The 19,318-nt window shown below is 31.5% G+C and overlaps 2 protein-coding genes across 3 annotated transcripts; both read right to left on the bottom strand.

Moving 5' to 3' along the window:
• Window positions 1-1,214: 1,214 nt before the first annotated feature.
• On the bottom strand, window positions 1,215-4,462 carry LOC141721861 (reticulon-like protein B2). 2 transcript variants are annotated; one of them, XM_074525002.1, is made up of 6 exons: window positions 4,124-4,462; window positions 2,543-2,723; window positions 2,329-2,470; window positions 2,051-2,120; window positions 1,751-1,929; window positions 1,215-1,413 (listed from the first exon to the last, which is right to left on the bottom strand). In XM_074525002.1, the coding sequence occupies exons 1-5, from the start codon at window positions 4,332-4,334 to the stop codon at window positions 1,760-1,762; spliced, it is 774 nt and encodes a 257-aa protein (XP_074381103.1). In that variant the 5' UTR covers window positions 4,335-4,462; the 3' UTR covers window positions 1,215-1,413; window positions 1,751-1,759. The 2 variants fall into 2 exon arrangements, with proteins under 2 accessions (XP_074381103.1, XP_074381102.1); XM_074525001.1 differs by lacking the exon at window positions 1,215-1,413 and having other exon boundaries at window positions 1,604-1,929; window positions 4,124-4,461.
• A 3,486-nt stretch (window positions 4,463-7,948) lies between these two features.
• LOC141721860 (protein SGT1 homolog A-like) lies at window positions 7,949-13,268 on the bottom strand. Its single transcript, XM_074525000.1, has 10 exons — window positions 12,957-13,268; window positions 10,836-10,905; window positions 10,548-10,672; window positions 10,243-10,387; window positions 10,013-10,109; window positions 9,814-9,879; window positions 9,014-9,152; window positions 8,685-8,761; window positions 8,466-8,570; window positions 7,949-8,291 (listed from the first exon to the last, which is right to left on the bottom strand). Exons 1-10 carry the CDS (start codon window positions 13,120-13,122, stop codon window positions 8,184-8,186), a joined length of 1,098 nt encoding a protein of 365 aa, XP_074381101.1. The 5' UTR covers window positions 13,123-13,268; the 3' UTR covers window positions 7,949-8,183.
• Between the last annotated feature and the right edge of the window lie 6,050 nt (window positions 13,269-19,318).

Genomic DNA, 19,318 nt, shown 5'->3' with positions numbered 1-19,318 from the left:
AGAGTTGAAGTCAATGGATGGTTAGCTATATACTAATAAGGATACTAATTATAATTAGCAATAATGCAAATGTTTTGAGTCATTCTTGGCGCAAGCACTTGCGTGCATCCCCTCTTTCTTAACAAAAAATAATAATAAATCCCTCCGCGATGTTCGAATCTCGTGAAGTACCAAGTAGTTGCGTGAATGTGTTTAACTAGCAGGAAAATTAACCAATCTTTAAGACTTCATTATTTAAACTGCTTGACAAACAAATTCATTACAGTGATTGTCAATCATAGAGGCTCCGGGCACTCATTACATGATTTTTTGAAATGCAAGAATTTTTTAGTTCGAGTCCATTCGAACAACCATGTGTGATGTGATATTTAAAATTGAACAAAAGTTGTCGATTAAGAATCATTAATGTGGTCTTAATTATTAAAATTCAATAATAATAACAATAGCTTTGAAACGCTACAATTTGAACTGCCATTTTCTTTGGAGAACAATCTGAATTGCTAAGACTGCAATAGAAGCACAAAAGAGCAGAAGAATTGATATAGCCATATAGGAGAGGAGTATAATCTTGGAGTAATGGGTATGATATTGAAATTGATGAATTAGTTGCAGGCATAACATGCAATATTTAGTACGAAGCAGGTAATAAACATTAAATTTTGTGTTTGACATGCTGCAGGATTTTAAGTCAGAGTAATTTATGAACGCGTATTAATATACACCGTACACGGGTCTATATTATGTTTACAAAAGTTGCTATTTACTATATGATAAATCAGGAAGTTTTTGGAGAAAAAATTTGGGAACCTAACGTTTCTCTTTTAAGTCAATGGATGGATGCTCTCAACTACAGTTTAATAAGAATAGTCATTGATAATTAGAAAACTAGCTTTACAGGACGATATACTCAAAAATATTACATAATTACATAATTTTTTAATAAATACGATGCAGATATTTGAAAATTTAAACTAAGGGCTCAGGGTTATCTGATATGTTCAGTTTAATAGCATTTTATAGTAGCGTGTTCCTTTTTCTTCTTATAGGGTAAATCATATTCCGCATTACTTTGCTAATTGCTTGTAGCAGTAGCTTTGGAAACTTCTTTGGGGTTAAGCGGGGATCATTTCTAGAGATGGATAGCTTTAACAACTTGCATTTATAAGAATTTCCCACTAGAAACAGCAAAATATAAGACATACTTAACAACAGTGAAAACCAAAAGCCAGAAACACACTAGTACTAAAAAACAAGTCAATGAAAGGAACACGTCTGGAAATATAATCTTGCAAGCTCGAGAGCATATACATATTCTAGAATGCACTTCAAGTTACCTTTCAGTTATTTAGTGGGATTGAGAGAGTACAAATCAAGCCAAACTTTCAGCCGGCTATTTTCTTCTCCCACTTCCCTCTGTAAAAGTTTAAAAATAATGCAAAATATAACAAATCAGGCCAAAAACTTTGAGAGGCCCTTTTCTTTGCTCAAATCATTAACAAACAAAAACTTGTAATTATAATTATGTGACTATCAAAATTTAAAGCATATGCTCGCAGTTGAGGAATGCTGAAGGATAACTTTTTTGAAATCTAACACTTGAACAAATCATAAAACGCCATATTCATGTTGTAAATTACTATCCACGATAACTACGAAAAACAGGCTCCCAAGTCTTAGATGATGATAGAAATCACAACAACAATTTAGATCACATAGCTACCACTTATCAATGAAAACCTACAAAACCTGCCTGCCCTCTCTATAAAATCTTTTTATCTTTCAACGGGCCTCGAGGAATCTTGCTTAAAACCTTCACATTGAACTCGGCATAGTGTTTCTTAAACTCGGCTTCTGCTTTCTCTGCCAAAGCATCAACCTTGTCCTCGTACTTCTCATACAGCACTGGAACGGTGTGCAGCATCACAAAAGCTGGTTTCAACAAGGAAAACATTGGTTTAAGATATGGGAGAGCAAAGAGCAAGTGTCTCAAAAATAAAACATCACTCATTCAAGTACAGCTTTATCGGTAAACATTCAATAAATTTCTTACATATGTAGAATAAAGTCAGGAAATTCCAGCAACTCCCAAGAATCGAAAAGAACCATAAACCAGCAACCACCTGAGACGTGAAAAAATAATTAGCATCAGTCAACCACCAATAATTAGCAACTCAATAATTATAAAAAATATGGTTATATGCATAATCTAACACCGCGACATGTACAGATACACTTGATATTCTAAACTGAAAATGACACGGCACACTCTTGCCATTAACATCTGTTTTATCATATTAAATCCATGAAATTACGAAAAGGACAACATACTATAAGAAACTTCTTCAAGTCTTTCCCTGTCGCAACATCACGAAGGATTTCAAAAGCTCTGTTGATTTCAATTCGAAGGGCACCTGCTACCCCCAAGACAACATCCTCAGGAAGAAAAACTTCAGGATATTTAGGTGGAGACCTAATAACATAAAAATCATCAGTAAAGAGTACTTAATAGCTTAACAAAACACATAAATATAAAATTGCTTACTTGTTGATAAAGGTTGATAAATTAGACCACAGGAAAAGTACTGCCAAAGTTAGTATTGTGACATGACATACTAATGTGAGCAAATGGTATTCCATCAATTCAAAAAGCACCCAAATAGCAGTGGCAAAACCAAGCACCCCAGCAGAAATCTTCTTGTTTCTCCACAAGAATATATCAGCAGCTGTAACAAAGATCGTTTATGAGATATGGTACCTCAATAAATGTTGAAAGAGATATTAGGGCTTACAAAAATAAAACTTTGCTATATTATTTTCAAAGTCATAGTATCCTGTGCAGTACTTCAACAAATAACAAGAAATCAAAATGGCAACAAAAAGGTTTTTGCCAATACACGTGCACACGCACAGAAGACCCCCCACAATGGAGCATTAAGGTTAGTGTAAACTAAATCAAGCATCTGCCATTTTAACCATACAATTACATATCCAGTAAATTTAGTTGCGCCCAAAAAACTAACTATTGCATTCAAATTCCCTAATTTACCTCCCTACCGCCCACATAATTAGTAGTGAGCTTCCATTTGCATTTTTTATATAGAAAGATGATTAAACAATATTATATAACTTCAATCTACTCACAAATGGTAATGACATGCTATTCTATTATATAATTCATTTCAACATTTAAAATTATACCAACAAATATGATTTCCTTCTCATCGGTATAAATACAAATCAAGACATATATCTAACATTAGGATCCATCTAGCTTCAGCAATAATAATAGAGCAAGCTCACTAACATTTTTTTTAAAAAAACAATTACAAAGACATCAAAACAAACATCAATTCATCACAAAATATAGTAAATTAATCCGCATTCGCCTTCATCAGCACTCTCTTCTCTCTCTCTCTCTCTCTCTCTCTCTCTCTCTCTCTCTCTCACACACACACACACACACACAAACTACATATCAAACCAGGATAGGCACATATAGAACACAATTTATCACTAACAAATAAAACCTGGTGCAACATATAGTACACAATTTATCGCAAAATCTAATAAATTAACACATTAATCTGCACCTAATCGCTCACATCACACAGTCACATATACAACAAATTAATACAAGCAAAACCTAATAAATTCGTCTATATTCAACTTGATCTACACTTCATCACTCACAACAAACTGCACTTCATCAATCACAAATTCACAACTAATACACAAATAAATACACAATTCCGCACAATTTTTATAAAATTCATCTCAAATTCACCTAGATCTGCACTTGATCAATCATAACAGACACACATGTAAAAAGAGATATATAACAAACTTCGTGTTTTAAGAGAGAAAAATAAGGGAGAGAGAGAGGAGGGAGAGAGAGCGGCAGAGAGAGAGGAGGGAAGAGAGAGCAGGGAGAGAGAGAGAGGGAGGGAGAGGGAGAGAGAGGGATAGGGAGGGAGGGAGAGAGAGGGAGGGGGAGGGAGAGAGGGGGGAGAGAGGGGGGGAGAGAGGGAGAGAGAGGGAGAGAGAGGGAGAGAGAGAGAGGGAGAGAGGGAGAGAGGGAGAGAGGGAGAGAGAGAGAGGGGGGGGAGAGGGGGAGAGAGAATACGTTTGCCGCCACCAAGGACCTTATGAATAGGCTTCTCTCTGCCTAAAATGCGATAAACTTTATTCTTCACCGCCTCAATCGTCGACTCCTCCTTCCGATCATCATCTGATTCCGAGGTGCACGAATCATCGCCGTGCAACTTCTCCGTTATCTTCTCCAACACCGACTCTACCTTCGGCTCCGGTTCGTGTTCGCCGCCATGCTCCGACATCGCCGATCTCCGAAAATCTAGCCGCTTTTTTCGCTAACTGTGTGTTTTTCGTGTGTGTGTGTTTTTGTGCGTGTGTGTTTTTAAAAAGGAGAGATGGGAGTGGAGTGAGTGTATTTACAGAGCTCGAGGTGATGGTTTACGGAAAAAGTTTGAATTAACGGTGGAGATTTTGTTTTTTGAAGGACCTTTATTGATGACGTTAGTTTTAGTACACGTGGAGGGATGGGATTGGATGATGGGCCAGCCTTTTCTTAGTTCTAGTATCTTGCGTGCAATTTAAACTGTATTGTCCGCTGTTAATTATATTTTTTTAAAAAAAATAAATAAATTTTTAATTTTTAATTTCTTTTTACAAAAGAAAAAATAAAAAATACATTTAAAAGTCAAATATAACAACTAATTAGGGATGGAGGATTACTTTAATAAAAAAATATTTTAAAAATCATAAAATGTTACTCCCTCCGTCTCATCCATTTTTATACACTTTCCTTTCCTTTTTTAGATGTCACACCATTTCTATATATTTCAAACTTACAAAAAATAGTAAAAAAGTATTAATATAAAAATCAACTACATCCAGTGTTCTAAAAATCCCCGATTTTTAAAAAAATTCCCGATTAATCCTTAAAAAATATTTGATCGATCTATTTTTTGAAATCCGATTAATATTTATAAATTATTTTTGAATTATATATTTCATAATAAATAAGGTAAATATATTCAATATTATTAAAATATTTAAATATATCTGATTTTTGTTCCGATTAATCCCTCCGATTAATCCCCGATTTGCCGATTAATCCTTAATCGATACCTAAACCGATTAGTACCGATTACCGATTTTTACAACCATGACTACATCCACCACTTACTCCCACTACACTCACTTTATCGATTAAATATTGATTAGTCCCACCACTTTACCCTACTTTATACTTTCTTCTCACTAAATTATATTTTGTTCTTCTCTCGCATCCCACTATCTTACCAAAATTCCCAAAAGTAATATTATTTTACTATTATGTCTTGTCCTCCGTGCCCAAACCATTTGTATACAAATAACTAGGACGGAAGGAGTAAGATATAATATAATTTTTTTATTATTAGTTGAAAGGCATTAAGTTTTTTTGTTCAAACAGACCTTTTTAAATTTTTTTGATGATTTCTGAGAGTTTTGTATCAATTTGATTGGTGATCTCCCTTTTTAATTTATAGGTTTATACTTCTTGAGAATAGAGAGTATATTCACTTAGGCTTTTCCTCAAATGAGAACCCTTATTATTGTCAGATATAAGATCTAATCTGAGCCACACATTTATTATTATTATATTCAATCATGACCACACACTTTATATTTTAAGTTTTACTTTTAATTTTTACCCACCCACCCCTGCACTCCCTCTTCCCCGTGACTTCATTCCTCCCGCACTCTTCATTGCCCCCTCTCTCTTCCCCTGCCTCCACCATATCCTTCCACCCACCTAATTTCTGATCTATCTCAACACTCACCACCACCATCGACCCCGTCCCACCACCGCCACGAACAACCCAAACTCTCGAGTTACTAACCCATATTTAGTCTTTATTTATTCAATTTCCTTGTTTTAATCGAGAGAAGATTTTCCGACGATTGAGTCGGATTTATAATAGCAGACACGAAAATGGAGTGATTTTTCCACTTTTAATTGATTTGTGTTCACTTTTCGGTGATTTAGGGTTGTGGCAGGTGGTTTTTTAAATATTGGTGATGTTGGTGGTGTTGTAGTTGTTTAAATATGTTGCTTAATAATTAAATTTGGTGATTATCGTTATAATTTTGGTGGTCGGAGATGATAAAAGGAGCAGGTGGTTGGATTTGGTGGGCGAAGATAGTGGTCAGATCTGGTGATTTTGATTTTTGGGATTGATTTTTCGTTTTTCAGTGGTGATTGTGATTTTTTGGGGTGATTTTCGTTTTTCGATGGTGATTTTGATTTGACGGCAATGATTTTTTATTTTACAGTGATTACTTGTGGTGGTCGCCGGAAAATGGTGGTCGGCGGTGGTTGGAAGTGATAGGTGGTAGAGTTACAAAGAAGATGATGTTGAAATATTAAAATGTTAAAAATTAATGTGTGGTGAGAGGTTGATAATGGGTTTAAAATGAGTGGTTATAATTGGATATCTCGTAATAAAAAGATTTTCAATGGAGTAAGACCCAACTTAAATATGTGCTTATAGATATAATGAATCGAATCCAACTGATAAATAGCAAAAACAAGAGAATTTGATACGGTTTTATTATTTTTTTATTGTCAAAAAATTACATTTTTATTACTTTCTCTGTCCATTTGAATAGTTGTCACATGATTTACGCACGTAGACCAAGACAGTGAATAGAATAATAAAATTAATTGCCAAGTTGCTGAGAAACAAGGACGTAAATGAGAAATTTTAAAAGATTTGCGGGGGCAGGGCTCTGAAGTAAGCCTTCTTAGTTTAATATATTAAAAAATGATATAGGGTAATGTAAAAATGGAAGAAACTGTTTAAAATAGAAAATATAAAAAAATAAAAAGGAGGGAGAACGGCTGAGTAATTCAAGTATTTAATAGTTTATCTTTTGTCAGTGTGGTAAAAATCGGGAATCGGGGAAGATCGGTCGAGTTACCGATTTAGGATTAATTGAAAATCGGGAATTAATCGGGGTAAAATCAGATGTATTATAATATTAAATTATATTTAATATATTATTATGATTATATTAGTTATTTATTAACAAATATATATTTATTATATCATAATTTCTATAAATTCATATTTAAATTAATATAGTATTTTAATTTTAATAAATAATTATATATACTGCAATAAAGAAAAGTTCGTAAAAATAAATCGGATTTCAAAATCGAATCGGTCGGATACTTTGTAGGGGATTAATTAGGGATTAATCGGAGATTTTTTAGAAAATCGGAAATTTTTAGAACAGTGTGTTTTGTCAGTTCAATCCTCGCTTATTCCGAGAATTCATGAGAACATATATTCAATTATAAAGTTATAAAATTCATATTTGTAAATAAAAGTACCGCATCATATACCGCATGTCCACATCTAAGATTCCATATGTTGGTTGTTCTCAAAATAAGTCCAAATATTAAACTATAGGAACCAGTGAAAACACTCACCTGCTCCCATTGTGCTTTCTGGAAATGACAAACACCAAACAATTTCCAAATCTCACATGTCAAAGCTCAAAACAATTTCCGATTTGTTAAGAAATTTTTTGTGGACAAGGAATTTTATACAATAGAAAATTCAGATACAGAACAGATGTTAGGATCTAAAACATCTCTAAACTTGATAATATTTATAATCTCATCTTCTTCAGTTTATGACTTAGATATAAATTTCTAATAGTTGTTATGGTTTTTCAAAACAAGGATGAAGAGGTCAGGAAAATGACTGCACTTTTCTTTCTTCTTTCTATACTTAACATCTCGCACACTTAACAAGAAATAGAGTATTCGAATTTTGTCAAAGACAGGGGGGGTACGTGTGAGTTTAACTAGTCAAACGGAATTTACAGAAAGCATAGCTATATGTTAATATTTTACCAATCTGATTGCGATCAACTATACAGTAAAAAATGAAACTTTGTTCACAAGGTCTTGCCTGACTGCACACAAAGTCTAGGTCCAAGTTTACACAAACGACAATTAAGTGGCATTTACACGAGCTTTTCAAGAAGTCTACGATTTGTGAGACAAGTATAGAAAATGAATGGAATATAAGAATATGATCCAAAACTTCAATTACAATCAAGCAACTAAAAAACTTTGATCCAAAAGGTCTGGGGAGATTTAAGACTGTTTAATATTCCCATTTCTTCATCTCCATGCCATCTGGTGGACTTCCTTCGATTTTTTTTGAACCGACGTCTTTCCAATCTGTAGACAATACTGTTCCATTTGACTCAACCTATACAGGGAATACACAGAGTCATTTTTCACAATAAGATTAATAGACCAGGCAAAGTAGTATGCATCCTTTCAGATGGGTATCTATACAAGTAAAGCATTTCCCAAGACAAGGGAAAAAGGAGCTTATTGTAGTGTAATGAAAGGAGACTATAATGGTTGCTAGCAGTCTTACAAAAGATTTACTCATAGCTCTTCTCGTGTCCTCATCAGCACTCTGATATATTTCGCGGAAAAATTTGTTCAAAGCTGCATCCCCGTCAAGTTTGTCTTCCTTCTCCTGAACAGTACAACGGTAACATTTAGATTCACATTATATTTGTAATTTACCAATTCTGTAAAATACTGTAGTTTAGCAGAAAGAACAACACGAGCTCCTAGGTCACAAATCTACCTCCTTTTTCACTTGAGCTTCCAGCTTGTCCCAGTCCTTTTTTGGCTTTGAGGAAGGGTAAGCAGGTCTTTGAGTACCTTGAAAATTGACAGGGAAATTTGAATATTCAGAAAAAGAAAAAAAAGTCCTTGGGAAACTAGAAGATATCAAGTAACTGAAACATTACAAAGAATTCAAACATAGGTTTTGGTAATGTTTTAAAATCCAGGAGTAATAGCCATATTGCAGAACAGATGGAGTGATATGAACAATAAATCTTGTTAAATGCAGTATTTGCATGACTGAATTTCCTACTGCTAAAAGAAATGATTAATAAAAAAAAATTCAACCTGATGATACATTTGTCACCCGAGGAACTGAAGTGCTCTTACTGAACTCAAGAGATGTCCAGTGTATGGTGTCGGCCTTAGCAAGTCGAATTTCAATTTTCGTAGATAGTACATCATACTTACACTTTGCAGGCACTATCTGTCAAGGATTAGAAAATAAAGTTACAACTAAAGAGTTTATGACATTTAAAGCAGCAATGACATGAAAATAATCAACACAAAGCAATCTCCGAGGAGACTCTCTTTGCACATAGCAAAAAACTAACCTGACTGATGCTATGCAAAAGAAAAAGGAAAAATTATCATTATATTAAAAGAAAGAACATAAATATTTCAAATTTCCTAAACATTGTCTAGCAACAAAACCACACCTCTCAGATGTAATGAAAAAGATAGACCTTCTCTGAAGGTTGTAGTCTGTCTCAGATACTGTTGCACTCCATTGAATGTAAGTGTTGTTTTATTATAGGCCAGCAGAAGTGGAATGGCTTTCCAAAAAGGAAATTGTACATGTGGTTTCAGATTTCTCATTATTCTCCTTCTCAAGCCAGTGACTACTCTTTGCTATTATTTGATTCAATTAACTCACACATATTAAATCATTCTAATTATTTACCTGAGAAAATTATACCTCAAGGACCGTCAAAAAGTGGGTTTTCAACTTAAGTATCTAACTGTCTGGCCCTATCGTTAAAATTATCCCCACTCTCATCTCAACACATTAATCTTTAACTAAATATGTAGAATAAAGGATTAACTCCATAATCAAAGACACGGCTTAATATGTAGAGCTGCTTCACCTTTCCAAACAAGCGAGGTTGAAATACAAATGCATCCTCGCCAGGTTTTTCAATGGTAACACTTAACTGTAAAAGCAATTAGCAACCACAAAATACAAGAATGAGGACAATAGCACTGATTACCTGAATTAAGGAGTTTAATTAGCAGCAATAACATGTCGATACTAAATAGTAAATAGTATAGATATTGTGAACATACTATTTGTTCACCGTATTCAATTGTAACACAGTGGGCAGGTAAACCCCTTGCAAAGATGGTAACTACCACTTCCTCTGGTTTCTGATAGAATTCATGCCTGCATATTGGACATTGCGTCAAACATCATGCAAGACAGGATATATATTTAGAATCAGCCATAGGTCGTGACTCGGAACTGGAAAAATTTTCCTGATACAAATTTTAGTAAATAAATTTCAGATGATTAGTACCTGTAAGTTGGTTTAGTTAATGGAGCTGTTGTAACCTGATCAGATGGATTATTAACCGGCTCGGAATTTGCTGTTACATCAGTGTTATGTGTGACACTATCATTTGAAACTTGAACAGGCTGTTCTGCTAGTTCATTAATTTCCTCTGGATGAATAAGATCCATTCAATAAGATAATTGGTGCACAGAAATTATCCAAAATACACACACAGATAGACCATCAAATTCATCACATTGTCTGGTAAGCTCATCGTACCCGGGAAACAAAATACATAAGCCAGATCATCAATTTGAAGATAACATTACCTGCAATTCTGTCATTACACTCGTTGATAAAATTTAAAAATCTTGAATCTCCCGATGCTAAAGAAGCACCCTTTTCCAAGGCAATCTTAGCAGTCTGATATTCTTCAAGTTTTATACAAGCAGTTCTGCGAGCAAAAAAATAATGAACAGAAAGTACTCGAATCTCTAATCACCACTACACAAAACATTTATTTGCATGTCACACTTCTTATCTTTGGCCACATAGGCAACTAAATCATAATACATATACACACACACACACACACAACAGTTTAAGAAGATCCTTACCCTTTACGTAGATATGCCTTGGCCATTGATTGATCCAGTTCAATAGCTCGGTTTGCATCAGCAACGGCCTCTGCACATATAAATTGGATCAATTAAAGAATAAACTAATAAAATTACATATAGCATGTAAAGTGTAAACAACAACAAAAGAAAAGGTGTCAGTCTCAATCTGCAAGTAGCTGAGAGTACTCTCACTGTCAGACCTCAGGACACTAACCACTGTCACATTTACTGCGAGAATTTGTGACGCATAGGGACTCGGGAGAATATATATATACAAACACTAAACAGTTGGAGAGTTAAGAAGCCTAAAATCCAACAGAAGCCCCAACCACCATCATTTTCTGTGAGGATTGGTGGAGCATCAGAACTATCATGATTGATATATACTCCACTTTGTTATTATAATTCACCTGGAAACTTAATCCTAGGATCATTAAGATACAAAATTCACTAGAATCAATGTATTCATGTACCTTAATATTAATATACAATAACTATTAACTCTTATATTCTTTCTAAACCCTTAAAAATTGATATTTCAAATTATAAATCCAACTTCTTGGTGCCATTGTGAGAAACTGTCCCAGCGGCATACATAAATTCCAGGACATCTTTACATTTTAATGTGATCTGATGTACGGTATTACCAACCCATTGTACTCCAATAATCCAGCCGTAAACCCTAAAAGCAGCAATCTCGAACCACATAAATTAAAACCCTCCATCTCTAACTGACAATGTTTACATTGTTAAGGACGCGAAAGCCTGCTCCCTATAAAAAACTGACATAATCAAAGCAAGGTTTGCGTCTCCTACACATATATTAGCAAGGTTCGCTTTCTACTGCACATGTACTGTTTTTCTTGTCTTTGGATTAGTAATTGTAAATATTTCATTACTAAGGATAGATGCCATCTACCCCCCATAACCTCGTGCTTAATCACCCAAGTCACTTATCAAACACAAGTCATCATAAATTGTTGAGGTTTGTGGCCCTATGCCTTACATTGTTTCTCATATATAAACTTCCCCCTTTCCTATATCTAGGGATTCCTTTAAACAAATTTATGGCCAAAATGACTAAATTTTGACCGCAATTTAATAATTATAAATTTATAGATTGACAATTTCAAAGTACTGTAGAAAAAAGGAAACTAAATAAAATTTCGTATATATTATCAAAATTTAGTCAATTTGGCCAAATTGTCCACATGACATCTAAACATGAAAAGGGTAAGTACAAAAAAAACAACCAACAAATAACTACAGCGCGTTCTTAGAGAATTAGAGTTGAACCAAACCTCAAACAACTACCAACATTTTAAGAAAAGGTGCTTATCATAATTCAGGTGAGGGCCTTTTTTACCGCATTTTGGGGAATGTTGACCTAGAATAAGATACTCCAAAACTTTTCCCTTTCTTTAAGACATTAGATAAAATTTATGAGAATGCTTACTACCTAAATGTGTGCACACTCCACACATTGCACAGAAATAGACATGCATGACACATCACATTCCTTTTGCACAAAGGATTATTTCTGTACAATCCATGCATTGCCTATAGTTTGTTACCGATAGTCAATAGGGAAATACACATCACTCACATGTGCATCACCAGAAAACAAATCTCTATAATGCGCACCACTCCATGCAATGCACCTCCTTGCAGTTTTTCAAAATACCCCCTTATGAGAAACATGTGCTCAAGGTAGTGAAAAGTACCCCTTCCCCTATTGTCGTATTTTTTCATAAAACTCCCTAGCCAAATTCAATTTTAAGACCTTACGACCCCTAGTAGCTAGTCCCTTATACTAGGCAGCAAAAAATGCACCATCAAGCACACCGATAAATTTAAGCCGGTGCAAGTACCTAATCACATACTAGACACTATTACAGTATCAGCTATAGTAAATTTGACACATGAACATACAAAAAAAATAACAATACAAACAAAATCCATAATTCAAAAGCAATAATCAAGTCAAACCTAATCAAAATCTCAATCAAATAACAAAACAAACATGTAATACAACATTAGAGAGAGGGAGAGAGAGAGTAAGGGGGGAGAGAGAGAGAGGGAGAGTAGGGGAGAGAGAGAGGGAGGGAGAGAGAGTACCAGTGAAATTGTTGAGTTTAATGTTGGCCTGAGCACGATCAGCGAAGAGTTCGGCGAGATTAGGATTGAGAGAGATGGCTTGTGTGTATAGGTCAACGGAGAGTTCGAAGTGGTCGTCAATGAACGCCTCTTTCGCCTTGCTCTCGAGATCCGACCACGACGCCATTAGAAGCTTCTAGAGAGAGAAAGTAAAAAACTCAGAGAGATGAGAAGAAGACTTGGAGTAGACTCAGCTTTGATGCCACTTATTATGCACAATATAAAACTCGGCGAGATTTATAGGGAGAGTCGGAGAGAGATTGATTTGTGTTATCATTGTACTCGTATACGACTATTCCTTTTATCAAATTATTATTTTAATTTAATTAAGGTAGATCAACCTAATTATCAACATTATTTGTTTTTAAAATCTGACAATAATCACTTTCTACTGGAATATTACCCTTAATAATTAACATATTTGTTTTAAAATTGTCTCCAAAATATTTCTAGATTACATGCATCACAAGTTAATCAAAAAAAAAAATTAATCAAAATGATGGGCTTATCTCGTACACATCTAAATTTTCTAACTAAAACATGTCAACTCATAATTTTAACAAGTTTAGAGAAAAAATTGGAATACCTGTTTCAAAAATATATAATTATTTACTTAAAAATAACATAATTATACACAATTTTTCAATTAAAAAAGCATTACATTTGACCTGGTAAAATTTAGATCTAGAATAATTAAAAAAATTATGTAGATAAGAGAGCATCTTTAATAGATGTCAATTGTCATCTTCCATCAACCTGTGTAGTGTGTACAATGATGAAACAAATAAAGTGAAGTTTGTAACAAGGTATTTTCTATCCAACAAACTAGCTGTCCACTCATCACACGTGAAAAAAATTGGATATCATTAGATTTTTTATTAGACAAATAGATACTCGTCCCAAAATAAGTGTCGTTTTAACTTTTGACACGTATTTTGAGGTGTTAAAAAAGGGTACTTATATACATTTTTTTATAAATTTTTTTTTCTAAATAAAAATATAAATGTAAAATTTTAATTCAGGAAAAAAAAATTAAAAAAAAATATGCAAATATCTTTTTTTAGTACCTTAAAAAATGTGTCAAAAGATAAAGCGACACTTATTTTAGGACAAAGGAAATAGCAATTTTTTATTAAATTCAGATTATACAAAAGCTTGTGTGTGCCCCTAAACACTAAAATTTAGGGTTAAATATCAAATTGGTCACTAAAGTGAAAGTGATATATCAATTCCTTCACTGATCTTAACGGGGTATCATTTTGATCACTAAAGTCGTATAATTATCAAATAGATAACTCCAAAAATGTGTCGACAAAATAAATATTATCTTTTGTTAAGTTCTACACATTTTTCTTCAACGCTACTATAATCAAATGAAAAGTTATGAACTCTAGTATTTTAGATAATATATCTAGATTTTAAAACTTTTATTTACTATTTATTTTTAATTAAGTAAGATAAAATAACTATAAAAATTTAAAATAAATAGTAAATAATTTTTTTAAAATCTAGATATATTATCTAAAATACTAGAGTTCACAACTTTTCATTTGGTTATAGGAGCGTTGAAGAAAAATGTGTAGAACATAACAGATGATAATATTTACTTTATAATCGCATTTTTAGAGTTATCTATTTGATATTTACGTGACTTTAGTGATCAAAATGATACTCCGTTAAGATTAGTGAAGGAAGTGATATATGACCTTCACTTCAGTGACTACTTTGATATTTAACCCCTAAAATTTATAATTTGGTACATTTTGATTGATCTCATTATTGTGAATAACCAATCAAAACAAGCTAAATTTATAGAAAAAATGTATAAACAAATATCAATAATGCACTACAAGTCTCCAACTGCAATCAATATTTACATATATGATACAACTAGGTGGAAAAATCGCGTTTGTTGTGGTTCGAATAAATTGATGTTAATATAATTATAAAAAGTTATGTTCTGCGGACTTATTGTAACTATCAGATTTTGATCCTCGTCAGATTTTAAATTAATATTTTATTTGGCACATAACTCAAAATCAATACTTTAACTTTTAAAAAAATCAACATATATAGTATAAGCATAATACTTCATAAACAATTGGGATGATCAAAATTATGAAGACCTAAATCAAATTTAACATAACAACTGATATTTTTTTTTAAAACTTTGGTTATGTCAATAATTTTACTTCATAATTAATTTTTCGTAATTTTGTTAGAAAATTATATTTCGTAATTTTGTTAGAAAGCTCAAATCTTGTATTTTCAGAAAAATTAATATTTGTAGTTATAAATTTTTCTCCAAGTGAGGATAATAGATCAATTTTTGGTACATTTTCCTTCTAGTGAAGTTAAGAGATCAACTTTTGACATTTGCATGTGCTGAACTATTAATTCGTCAACACACAAATCTATACTTTCCAAAATCAAACATATTTACTCCCTCTGTTTTTTTTATGTGTCGATTTGACTTTTGCACACATTTCAATGTTTTTTGACTGGCTAGTTAAAATTATCTTTTATAAAATTTTCTTTTTGTAAATAAAAGAGTAGACAACTTATATTTTAATTCACAAAAAGAAAATTTTTAAAATCATATTTCTAACTAACCGGTCAAACCACATTAAAATACGTGCAAAAGTCAAAGCGACAAATAAAAAAAACAGAGGGAGTAGCTGTTTTGAGAAGGGTTTCAAAATTTTTGTTGCTATTTTATTGTAAGTAATTTGTGTCTTATGACTTTTTGCCAATAACTGCATTTATGAAAATTATCCCGATGCTATTTTTATCCTGCCAGTGCCTAGTAGAGATACATTATGCACTTAGATTTCCCACATCATCCATTGTTTCTATTAGAAAGAAAAATCAAATATCATAATTAATCAAAACAAACTCTTTAAAATAAATCATGACAAAAAGAAAAAAATATATCAAATTCATAAAGGCTTGCATTTTAGGAATGTGCTAAAGAAATAGTCTTGCGCCATTTCCCCAACTTTAAACACAAAAAAATGCATATTAATTATTAATGACATGAATGATGGCTATCAATATTAGATACGAACATGATGACATAAACTAATAACAAACCTGCACCACAAAATAAAACGACATGATAAAAAAAAATGCTGAGAACAAAAACGCTACAAAATATTAAAAATACACAACCCAAAATATTATACGAATGCAAAACAATGCACGAGTTACATGTGGCATAAAATGGAGACATGACAAAATGGCATGAGAACTATTTTGCTCCCATAAATTTATATGGGATGAAAGTGATCAGTTACATAATCTTGAAAGATGAAGAGCTCAAAAAAATTAAGTTAGGGATGCCAGAGGTTAGGGGTTTACAAGGTTTGGCCAACCTGACTAATTCAAACCGAACCGATCCTATTTTGGTCGAACCAAACCGATTTTTTTCAATCCGATACATTTATGAGTTGAAAATATGTCAACCCGATTTAATTGCAATATTGTTTAGAATGATTTTCAAGTGTTTTAGAATTTCGGTTCAAAAAAAAAAGTGTTTTAAAATTTGAAACTTTATGTTTTATTATACTTTTTTATATTAATTTTGTATATTTAATAAACCGATCCAAACCGAACCAAACCGAAGTATACAAATTGGTTTGGTTTACAAATTTAAACGATTTGGGTGGTGTTGAAATTTTGAAAACCCGAATTAATTGGATTGGATTGCTAAATTCGCCTAACCCGCCTAATCCGATCCGTGTATACCCCTACCAAAGGTGATTAATATGAAGTCATTATATTCATATTTATTAAATTCTAAATGCCAATTCTTATTTTAGTAATTCAAAATATAGGGACCTCTTCCCAGAATTAGAGAAAGTAGCATAGTAAGAATGTAAGATAGAGAAGAATACACATCATCATCTACGGGATCCATCTGGGATTTTATTTTATAGAGTACTAGTCGACAAAGCCGCGCTGCGCAGCTGCCCTACAAATTTTTTCTAAAAAATTAATAGAAAGGTAATTTAAGAAAAACATGAACTATAATTAAAAATAATAATTATTCATAATTATTGCTCATTTTGTGTCACGCTTTGTTAGACCGACACATGTTATAATATACATAACATAACAAAGTGGCGTACATTTTTACTTATGATACCAGGTTATATCACGTCTTGACAAGTCAATAATAATTGTACAAATTAGGAGGTTTTGTTAGGCCGACGCTAAATAATTAGATAAATCCTAATATAAGCTAATATTATAATTTAAGTAAAATTAGTTTGAACCGCTCTCCCGTCTAACACAATACTATTAAAAATTATTATGATTTAGATAAAAATTAGTTTGAGTCGCCCTTCCGTCAAACACAATTCTAATGAAAAAATTATTAAAATTTAGATAAAATTTAGTTTGTGTCGCATTCGAGTCAACCACAATAATAATGAAAAAATTATTTAAATTTAGAGAATATTTAGTTTGATCCGCCCTGCCGTCAAACACAATGCTAATAAAAAAAATATTATTATGTAGATAAAATTTAGGTTGAGTCGTCCTGCCGTCAAATAAAATACAAATAAAAAATTATTATAATTTAGACAAAAAATATTTAAATATTAAAAAAATAAACAAATGCAGATCTCTACAATTAAAGAATATTGTATTGGATTTCTTTATATACACTCAAAATCCAACGTCTTGCAAAATTAAATAAAAAAAGAGGGTTATGATAAAAAAATTTAAATATTTGTAGATCGAGGGTCTATCGGCCCCTTTTAACTCCCATGACTTTTCTGACCACTGCATGCAGAAAATTGTTTAAATATCACACATATTTGAATATGTTGGTATTAACTTATTTCGAATATGTTAGTGTTAAATTATTTTTCTTTTCTAATTCAAATAAATTATAATAATTTTTAGTTATTATAATTTTTTTTCATTTCGAATAAGTTAATAACAATTTCTTTTCTTTTATATTTTGAATAAGTTGAAATAAATTTTTATTAGTATAAGTTTCGAATATAATTTAATAAAATTCTACTTCGCTATAGAGTTTAATTTAATTTCTACTTCCACATTAACTTAGATTTTATTTTCTAAATTGTGGAACCTAAATAAGAAATTTTTTTAATCTATATAAACTTGGATCTTATTTCTACTTCTACATGAACTTGAATTTTATTTTCTAAGATATACAAACTAAATAAGGAAGTTCCCATTTAGCAAAAAAAAAAAAAATAAGGAAGTTCCCGTTTTTTAGTGAACTTCAAATTTATATAGGAAATTATGATTTAAGTTATTTGAGGAAAATAAAAAAATTTGTTTAAATAAATTCTAAATAGAATTGACTTCTAAATATTTATTATCTTTCCTATTAATTCGAAATGATTCAAATGAACAAATTCTAAATAAGATTGATTTCTATATATTTATTATTTTCCCTATTAATTCGAAATAATTTGAATAAACAAATTTTAAATAAGATTGACTTCTAAATATTTATTATATTTTCTATTAATTCGAATGTATAAAAGAAAATTTAATTCTTATATATATATTAAGATATATAATTCTTATAGCACTTGTCTCTTATAAATACCTAAAGATTAGGTTCGCTAAAAAGAAAATTTAATTTTTAATATTAAAAAAATAGAGAAGTTCAAGAAAAAAAGATAAATATGATTTATATTACAGCTCGTGGATGTCTACTTTTTATATATCGAGAATACTCCTTTGTATTATAGGTTTAAACTCTAAAATAATTAGGTGTTTATGATTTAAGTTAGTTGACAAAAAGATAAAATATGTTTAAACAAATTTTAAATAGGATTGATTTCTAAATATTTATTATATTCTATATTAATTCGAACGTATATACTCTTTTATATAATAGATTTGAATTTCAAATTTAAATAGAAAAATACGATTTAAGTTAGTTTAGTATAAGGTAATTTTTTTTAAAAAAATATAAATTATTTACTTCTAAATATTTATTATCTTTTCTATTATTTCGAACAAACAATTCTAAATATATTTACTATCTTCTCTATTAATTCGAATAAACAAATTTTAAATACATTGACTTCTAAATATTTATTACACTTCAATATATAAAAGAAAATTTAATTTTATTAAATTAAAATTATTTGGATTACATGAAAAACTGAACGTATTATGGATCTCTTAATGAAGTTTGGAGCGTAATCATTATATTTGTGAGACTTCATAAACACGGCTACATACATATGTTATAGCAAGAGATAAATAAGAATGCAAACACCAAATCTATCAGCCGCCCAAAAATAGAAAGATGTGTAATGACAATGAGTATA

Source organism: Apium graveolens, chromosome 4 (assembly GCF_009905375.1).
Source record: "Apium graveolens cultivar Ventura chromosome 4, ASM990537v1, whole genome shotgun sequence".
In the NCBI taxonomy this organism is placed as follows: Eukaryota; Viridiplantae; Streptophyta; class Magnoliopsida; order Apiales; family Apiaceae; genus Apium; species Apium graveolens.
This window is presented reverse-complemented; position numbering and strand designations above follow the sequence as displayed.

Coding starts and splice junctions, on each gene's coding strand:
- LOC141721861 (XM_074525002.1), bottom strand. CDS start 4,334: ATGTCGGAGCATGGCGGCGAACACGAACCGGAGCCGAAGGTAGAGTCG. Junction 2,724..4,123: donor GGTCCTTGGTGGCGGCAAAC/GTATTCTCTCTC, acceptor TCTTTGTTACAG/CTGCTGATATATTCTTGTGG. Junction 1,930..2,050: donor CCTGACTTTATTCTACATAT/GTAAGAAATTTA, acceptor TGTTGAAACCAG/CTTTTGTGATGCTGCACACC.
- LOC141721860 (XM_074525000.1), bottom strand. CDS start 13,122: ATGGCGTCGTGGTCGGATCTCGAGAGCAAGGCGAAAGAGGCGTTCATT. Junction 10,110..10,242: donor TTAACTAAACCAACTTACAG/GTACTAATCATC, acceptor TCCAATATGCAG/GCATGAATTCTATCAGAAAC. Junction 8,292..8,465: donor GAGCTATGAGTAAATCTTTT/GTAAGACTGCTA, acceptor TTCCCTGTATAG/GTTGAGTCAAATGGAACAGT.